The sequence below is a fragment of the Quercus lobata genome, chromosome 6 (genome assembly GCF_001633185.2).
Source record: "Quercus lobata isolate SW786 chromosome 6, ValleyOak3.0 Primary Assembly, whole genome shotgun sequence".
NCBI lineage: Eukaryota > Viridiplantae > Streptophyta > Magnoliopsida > Fagales > Fagaceae > Quercus > Quercus lobata.
This window is the reverse complement of record NC_044909.1, coordinates 2,625,334-2,634,583: the sequence shown is the minus strand read 5'-3', so window position 1 is coordinate 2,634,583 and position 9,250 is coordinate 2,625,334. Positions and strand designations below refer to the sequence as shown.

Genomic DNA, 9,250 nt, shown 5'->3' with positions numbered 1-9,250 from the left:
TTTGTGCTATAAGCAAATTCAACCTACAAGCCCTCAAAAGTCATTACGTGCCATTCTAGAAACTGTATACTTGGATAACTAAATTTCATATAGTTGATGACAGATTCAATTTTTGACTCTTGGCAATTCCAATCTTTCATTATGTGGTCAAGCTGGGTTAGGTAAAAGTCTGTCATGCTCACAATCTCATGTGCTCATCTTATGGCATAGAGAATTAAACACAGAACTGTATTACTTTGGTGAACCCTATCCTGAACTAGCAGAGAGATCGTTCTTATATTCTAGCATAGCGTATTCTGGTTCCTCCTAGTCCTAAACCTTAACCTGCCACAACCACATGTACACAAATTCTCCAATTTGTCCTACGTCAATAAATTTCGTACTACGAACACCAATCTCAAAGATATGCCGCACTTGTAACTTTTTGTTTTTTTATAGGACCGCTCTCGTAACTTTATATCACTATCAGGCAGATATCATAGCTATATCACAATCAAATTGTCATCCAAGTCTCTAGGAAATTTAAATAAATCAAAGTTAAGACCATAGTTGCTATCAAACTAATCACTAGGAAAATAATAGCTTACAGAAGAGCTTTTGCCACTTAATCATACAAAGCTGGGTTCAAAATAACTTTCAGATGTTCTCAGTAGGGACATATGTGGCAAGTACAAGCAAAACCTGGCAATAATGGCAATCTTCAGGAAGAAGAATCCAAAGGAATTATTTGAGCAGTAATTTTACCTTGCCCTTTCAAAATTCTGCATTTTTATCCAAAGAAAGAAAGATATTAGCAGATGTCCATTGCCCTCTAGATAATTCATAATTTTTGGTCTATATCTATTATGATTATTATTATTAATAAAAACTAATCAGTGCATATCTTAACATTTGGTAACCCAGCAAAATATTTGCAAACAGCTATGCTGTATTAGCTATGGAGTATTATCTTTTAATTTCAAGTGCTAACACAGCATTCCTGATAGCCATATATGGTTTTAATCAGCACAAAGTGATTGAGCTTAATGGGACAAGTATGTCTGGGTGCTGCTATCAATATGTTGTAAATTAAGCTATCAAATAAATAGCAAACATGAAACCTACATAACCATAGAATGACTGAAGTGTTATGGAGTTTGACAAGCAAACATGTGTTAATGTGATAATGTTGTTCACTCAATTTTAAGGAAAATTTAAAGAGGCTGTGGTGAATTACTACAAGGCAGACCTTAATGGCATCATAAGGATGATGTAGAAGCATGTTCAGCCACACTCGGTAGCCAATTTTGAAAGAAGGCATAGGAATCGCTGTCTGCACGTGACAGGGCAGCAAGAGGAGTGACAGTAATCTGAAATAAAATCATGATAACAAGTTAGTGATGGCCCGCATAGAGATTTTAATCGAACAAAATAATGTGGGGGAGATAAAATCACACAAATAAATTTCATAAATCAAATCTACGCACATATCCTTCTTGAACATATTGGTAGTCTGTATCAACCTCCTTATCAATGTAGGGATCCTTTACCTACAACAATTGAAAAGTAGAGTCATCCATTTAAAATTTAAATAGAAAAAAAGTGACATAATCAAGTTTCCTTCATGTTTATAATTACTATGTTACAATCAAGTTTTATTCTCTAATTTGTTACAATTAAGAGTTTCAATCATATTGTACTCAAAAGCATCAGTCATTAGATGAAATGATTATGGATCATCTATTTTACTATAAACAAGGTGTCCAATTTGGGTAGGCTTTTGCTTTCCCAGTACACCCCCTGTGTACCAAGGAAGTTGTTTTCTCCTTCTTGTATTTTTTTTTTTTTTTTTAATTTTTTCAATAAAGTTTTTATTTACCGATCAAAAAAAAAGGTATATTGCTATTATGGCATCCAACATAATCTCATTCACTTCTTTCAAAGAAATCAAATCCTCTGGAATATAATGGATTGGAGGCATCTTAAGGGTTCTATTTCTGAAGTGGCTTCCTCCTTTCTTTGTGGTGCCCCATAACTGTGGTTCGACTCCCACATTCCCACCTCCCCAACTATCTATCTATTAAAAAATATAAATATATAAATAATTTGCTAAACAAAATCTATCGAAACGGAATCAAATGTGAAATAACACAATTCAACACCAATTAAAGAAAAAACATAAGCTGCTTATAAGTTTTTGTCATCCTTTATAAAGCAGGTAAGAAGATATAATTTAGAAAGTCGGAAGGCCTCAGGGGATGGAGGAATTTGGGCAGGATCTATTAGCAGCAAATTCCGTATAAGATCCACTTTAAGAACTGCTCTGGAACATAGAATATGAATTTAAGATCATTTAAGCTTAAACAAATTTTAAAAGCAGTAACCCTCATTAAAAAAACTTGGTTACAAACTCAATTGTTTACTAAAAGTTTCCAATTTTAGACTGTAAAAATTATATTTTAAATTATTTACAAATCATATATTTTTACAACATTGACATCTAAGAACCCAAGGAGAAAATTTTGTGTATATCATGCATAATTATTTATTGTTCACAAAACCTCTACAAAATAGAACCTTGAGCACTGTTGTCTATAGGGTTAAATTGGAAGCTAAGAACTTTAGACTTAAAAGAGTCCTTTAACACCCCAAAAACATACACATTAAAACTATCACATAACTATATTAAACAAAGGCTAAACTTAACACTGCAATTTATAAGACTTGAAATTCCTTGGCTAATTTCCAGCCAACTCTACTCCCCCTCCCCACCCCCCAATCCAAACGGACCATAACAATTACAGCATAACCGTCAAATTTTGCTTAAAAGTTAACACCCTTAAGGATGAGGAAGACTCATGATTTTCTCCAAAGTCTAAGTTCAACATGTGAACTTAACATAGCCAAAATTAAATGAAAAATTCAAATTATTTAAAATAATCAATGTAAGATCCTGATCAATTCATTTAGGGAAAGTGGTACTTACTAGAAGGGTCCAATTAAGCCATCCATTTTTGAAAACATTTTCTTGAAAATTGAAAAAGCTGTTAATACTTTTTCAATTCTTGAAAAAAAAATCCAAAAATGAAAATTATTGTGGGCACACATTAGCAAAATCCTTACTAGAAATATCCAGATGAAGTCAACCTTTGCAGGTCTATAAGGCTCAGTCTATTGAGGTAGGCTATGTTGGTGAAATAGGTAACCATCTTGATTAATTTTTGTTTTAAGTAAAATAGGTTCGGATATTGAGGCTAAATTGAGATTAATTTATTATAGCATGGGTTGCTTGTCTTTTGTACTTTGAATTTGGTTCAGGATGTTAATAACGAAGTGATTCTGAGCAACATGGAAATGGGAAAAGCTATACATGTTTGCCTTCAAGCAGTAAATGGCAAGCACATGCAAATGCAAAAGAGCTCAGTGAATATTGTGACTATCAGAGTATTATCAACTTAGAAAAATAATTAAACAATAAGTCACAACATAAAGAGCGATGGATAAAGTGAGGGACATACTTCCCTCTTGAACAAAAGATTGTCAGGCAATGTAGCTGACGTTTCAGTTTCTGCTGATGCTTCTGAGTTAGCCTCCATGGTCATAGTTGATAACATTTTTCCTCCTTGCATGTCAGAAGTAACTTGCTTCCATCCCATTCTATATATACTTTTACCCTGCTTAGTCAGCCTGTACCCCTTTTTGAGGCACGTGAGACAAACATTACAACCACACATTACATAACTGAGATAATAGCATTCTTATCATGAAACAAGAAATTGCAGTTGAATCAGTTCCAAATTGATCACACAAAGCCAAATGACTTAACCACAAGCATATCTTCAAGCCAAATGACTTAACCATGAGCATAAATTCATTTAGAAGTTGCATCAGGAAATTAAAAGTAGGGTGATCACCTTATGAAGAATTTCAACTCATTTAAAATAATCAGACTGACTGAAGACATTCCAGGAGAGTGAATAATAAGATTACTCTTTTCTTCAACATTCTTGATATGCTACTATCTTGCATAATGTAAAAACTGACCTATAAGAAGGACAATGGCAATGAAAATGTTCTCCTAAACTTATCATTCAATAGTGAAACCTTCAAAAGTAGTTTGAGTTTACCTTATTATTCAACAGTGAAACCTTCAAAAATTCTCTTAAAATTTTTTTTTTTTTGGATAAGTAAAAGTTCTCTTAAACTTATCATTCAATAGTGAAACTTTCAAAAGTAGTTTTGGGTTTACCTTATTATTAGCAACATCTGTTGGCAGATCTATGTTCAAAAAACATTTTTGAGGATAAGCCTGATTCCTGATCTCAGCCAGAATTGCACTTATGATTGGTAAACAAGCCTCAGCAGCAAGCGTATAGTCATCTACGCTACTCTTACCTCCAACCCTGAAAATCAAGAACGCAAATAACTTGTAGGAGAAAAGGAACCTTATTATGATGGCAAGATAGATTTAAGGATGAAATGTAAAATAGCTGAAACATAACATGACATTGTTGTCACATTCATTTTAATTTGCCTCAACCACGGTAATATGCTATGACAAATTGTATAAAAATTTGACTTTGAACAAAATCTATATTATATGTGTTGCCATACATATATGTTAACATACCATTCATATGATATAGAGACAGAAGGTAAATCATTGAAAAAGGCCTCTCGAGCACCTGCTACTGTGCCAGAGTAAATGCTGCAATTCCAAACCAATCAAAAAAGAAATGAACATTAGCTGCCCAAAGAAAGAAAATTACAATGTAGTAAAAGAACTCCAGCAGGGATACTAACAATGTAAACAAGAAAGTGTCCCATAATGGGTGTACTAGTGATCTCATATTCTCATGAGACTAAAATCACTAAATTTCCTTAAATCAGTTTAGAAGGACATGTTTCCTTGTGATTTTTTTTATTCCCAAGGGGATTGATGGCACAGACACACACTGTTTGAAAGAACCTTTTTTTTTTTTTAACGTTCAGAAGTCATTGTTTGTAAGAACCTTGAAATAACAGTATGTGGTTCTAACAATTTTTTTTTTGATAAGTAAGTATGTAGTTCTAACAATATAAACCAACTTCTGTCACAAATCCTTTAAAAGTCCAAAGCAGAAAATATTAAGAAAAAGAAGGGGCTGATTTTATTTTTAGATCCTTTTAGTTTCACTTTTTGGCCCTTTAAAGTAAGTGGAAGCTTCTTGTCCCCTCCTTTTCTTTCAATTTCTCTTCTTGACAAGGTATCCATTTTGAACAATAGAAAGGGGCATTAACACAGTCAGAATTTTGAAGAGAAGGCACAAAGGAAGACTAACATGTGATAACCACAGTTGCTACCCATGTTGATGCCACTAACTACCTGCATGCAGAAATGGGAAAAATATTAGCAAAAATTTCAAAGATCAAACAACTTTAATAACTACAACTTCTAGTCAAATGCAACCTGCTCAAGTGATTGCACAAGACATTTGTTCAACTCAGAAGAGTTAGACAACAAAATGAAGTCAAATAAACTTTAAAGCAAAATAGCTGAATTGAGAGCAGTAATTGCAGTGTCATTACAAGTCATAACGGCTCCATATTGAGGTGTTCACGAAATTAGAGAGAGAGGCCCACTATACAAAGAAATTAGCCAAATGGAAACTTTTTCTTTTATTGGTAAGCTGCACATGCAGGCCCAATGGTTTTTAAACCAACGACCTCACCCTCCACCTAACACTTACAAGGGGAGGAGGTGCCAATTGAGTTAGAGCTCATTGGCATTCAAAGAATTAGCCAGATGGAACATCACAATACAATTTAACAGTATCAGTTAGTCCTCTCTAGCAGTGCAACCAATGAAACTTCCATAACCATGCATTATAACCAGAGATCTACCAGATCAGCAATTGAAGGAAAGAGTGCTTTGGAAATTCCCAAAGAAGTACAGTCAGCTGGAGTTCCTGCAAATCATATGCAAAACTTCAATCTTGTATTAAAAAATAAAAATAAAAATAAATACCAGGAACTATCAGAGGAACGCAGTAATAATATAAATTGAAGATATTAATTAATGATTAGCACTGTGAAGGGGTGGATCATCCTTCAGATATCAAAATTGCATCTAAATAGAAAATGTATGGCTACACTCTAAGGATGTATATGGTTATTAACTGAAACATACTTAAAAAGCACAAGGATCTCCACAAGTTTGGTCATTTTTTAGAAAATTGCTTTTAAGTGTGTCACACCCTACTAATCAATTAAAAAATGGGTATCAACAGGAGCGAACTCATAAGCACACTTCTCTAGCCTCTAAGCATACGGCGGTCATTACAGTAAAACCAAAGTTGTTTTATATATACACACACACATTGTGTTGTGTGTATTCCTTAATTCACTCCTACCTTCATTATGAGTTACAACAACCTGAATTTCCCTTTTTCTCTTGCTATAAACATAAGAAGATTTTTAAAAGAACGAAAAGAAAAAAAATATAGTGTTAGGAAGACCTCAGTAAGCTCCTATTTAGAGAATTTCAACAAATATCTTAACGACTACAAAGAAATACTTTCCAGCTTACACATATGATCACATAGCTGTACTCCATTACAGCAATATTATATCACAAAATTACTACTCTATATAAAGAGTCATAATATCCAATATGTTCTTCTAAATACTGTATGGAGAATGCAGACTCCACTAGCTATAAAGAGAATTAATAAAAGCTCAAACTTCAAAATTCTGGAAGCTGTAAATGAATTTGAATTAACAAAAAGTACCACATACCAGAAGCTGCAAAGGCTGTTGCTCCATCAATATGTACTTGTTTCACAGTAAGCGGGTGGCGCCAAGTAATACAATGACTAACAGCTGACTTTTCCCTGAAAATAGCAAAATAAGGCCGTAAGACACCACGCATAACTCTATATCGACGACCGATATCATGCAAATGGACTTTGATATCGATAGATAACAAATTTCAGCTATTTGCCATCAAAAAACAGATATGCATCTGTATGAGAAATTTAAATCAAGTCATCAATGAGCTATAGCTCAACCAATACTTCCTCCTCGCATAATAATGGGATGAGTGTGAGGTTGCGGGGGTACAAGACTGCCCGACTAACTTAACCAATCATAAAAATGATACTCAAATCAACATGTACTACCTCATCCTATTATAATGAGGTGGCGGGTGACGTCCGCGGATTCAAGACCCATTGGGTGTGTGTAACTTACCAATTTTTAAAATTTTAAAAATAAAAAAAAAAAATTTAAAAAGATATTCAAATGAAGTGAAAACCATGAAAACTACAAACAAATAGCTTAGCAGCCATGATTAAAAGAAATTAAAAGTCATACTCGTACCCACTGCACAAGGCTCTCACTTTGTGAATTCCGTGATAAATGATTGGTAGACTTCTTTGCCATAATCAAAACCATTAAATCATATAATAAAAACCGCTTTCACATTAACTTTTTTTTTTTTTTTCTTTTTAAAAGTTATTTTCGCCATGATCTCAAGTCTCTCGTGTCAGTTTTTTTAAGAAGTTAAAAATACTTAGGTATTCTCAACCACAAAAATAACACCATGCTACTGTAATACACAAAGACTTGCACATCAAAACTCCGATCTAAAGTGAACAGAATTAAATTACACAGGGACGTTTACAAAATAGCAAAACCGGACACACAGGCCTCGTTAATTACAACATTTACCATAGTTTACCAAGTACATATTATTTTTTTTCTAATTAAAAAATTAATATGACCGTTGAAAATCAAATCAAAACCAGAATTAAAGTAATCAAAGTGCACAGACAAAAATATATATACACAATAACCAAACAGTCTCAGACACACATATATAGACACATACAAAGAGAAAAAGAGAGAGAGAGAGAGATTAATGGTTATAGTAAACGCACGAATCAGGAGCGCAGACTTGGACATTGTAGTGTTGCGTGGAGACGAGGGCTCGAACCAGAGCTCGAAGTCCCGGCGCGTCGATGCCATCGTCGTTCGTAACAAGGATCGTTGGTCGGTTTTCCATTTTTTTTTTTTTTTTTTGTTAGAGAAATGATAACTGATTGCGATCAATTTGAATTGAATTGGTTTCAGAGAGAGGTTTAAACTTTAAAGCTTGATTAGAGGTTTAGGAGTATTATTTATAGGTGCACTGAACAGTAAGAATAGTAAATACTAAATACTGAGTAGGGGTACGCTGGGCTTGGAACCAATGGGCGCGTTTTGCGTACGCAGACCACTCTTCGTTTATTGTTTTATTTGTGGAAAACTCTATAAAGTAGTTTTTTTGCCATTTTAAAAGTTTTATTTTATTTGTAGGGTCTCACACTCTCCCCCTATTTCTATACACCCTTCCCTAATCATTAATTTTTGGATTAATTCAAGGCGGCCAGCGAATTTAGTAACGATAAAGTGATAAAGCGTAAAATTCATGTTAGATTGTTACATCACTATTTTATTTAAAATTTAATAAATCCTATCATATCTAATAATATTTTAATAAACTCTTAATTTGGTTGGATTTATATATGAATATTAGAATTGATTGAATATAGTTATACTTATTCTTAAATATGTGATAAAATGATGTGTCATGTTGGATTATAGGGATAGAACATGAAATTTACACCACATATTTACTGAATTTAATCTCTATTCTAAAGAAGACTTATACGAAGGTTGAAGTTTTTTTTTTTTTTTAGTATTAGATTCACTGTACATAAAAAAAAAAAAAAAAATCTTATATTATATGCTCATTGATGAGTGATAATGCTGAGATGATGAGTAAAAATTCTTATATTATGCTTGCTGATGAGTGATGATATTGACCAAAACATCTTTGATATATATATTTTATGGAAAGATTGAGAACTTTTATTATAACGAGAAAAAATTCAGTTCATCTTAAGTCACACCCGACTCAATCAATGAAGGATTTTCCACTATCTAAATTAAAAAATTATCCAAAACATTTACATTCTTGGCATATTGTGCCAGGATACCTCTTTGATATTTAAGTTAATGTGCCAGGATACCTTTTTGATATTTAAGTTAATAAACATAGAATTTTGTGATAACAAATACAAATTTTTTTTGGCAAGGTCTTCCAAGTTCTCAAGTTTTCGAGAATGGTCATATATGTAATTATGTATTGGTTAACTTTGTGCCAATGCATTGGACACAAACGGTGTCCTAAGGCTTTCAAAGATTTAACCCTGTGGTGTTCCGAGATTTACACCTTTTTTGGTTTAGA

General features: G+C 33.2%; 1 protein-coding gene across 1 annotated transcript; it reads right to left on the bottom strand.

Annotated features, from left to right (window-relative positions):
* Window positions 1-485: 485 nt before the first annotated feature.
* Window positions 486-8,256, bottom strand: LOC115994823 (5'-nucleotidase SurE). The gene is made up of 10 exons (XM_031119102.1): window positions 7,899-8,256; window positions 6,757-6,851; window positions 5,863-5,927; window positions 5,301-5,344; window positions 4,610-4,687; window positions 4,229-4,382; window positions 3,498-3,674; window positions 1,467-1,529; window positions 1,229-1,349; window positions 486-761 (listed from the first exon to the last, which is right to left on the bottom strand). The coding sequence occupies exons 1-9, from the start codon at window positions 8,021-8,023 to the stop codon at window positions 1,239-1,241; spliced, it is 912 nt and encodes a 303-aa protein (XP_030974962.1). The 5' UTR covers window positions 8,024-8,256; the 3' UTR covers window positions 486-761; window positions 1,229-1,238.
* Between the last annotated feature and the right edge of the window lie 994 nt (window positions 8,257-9,250).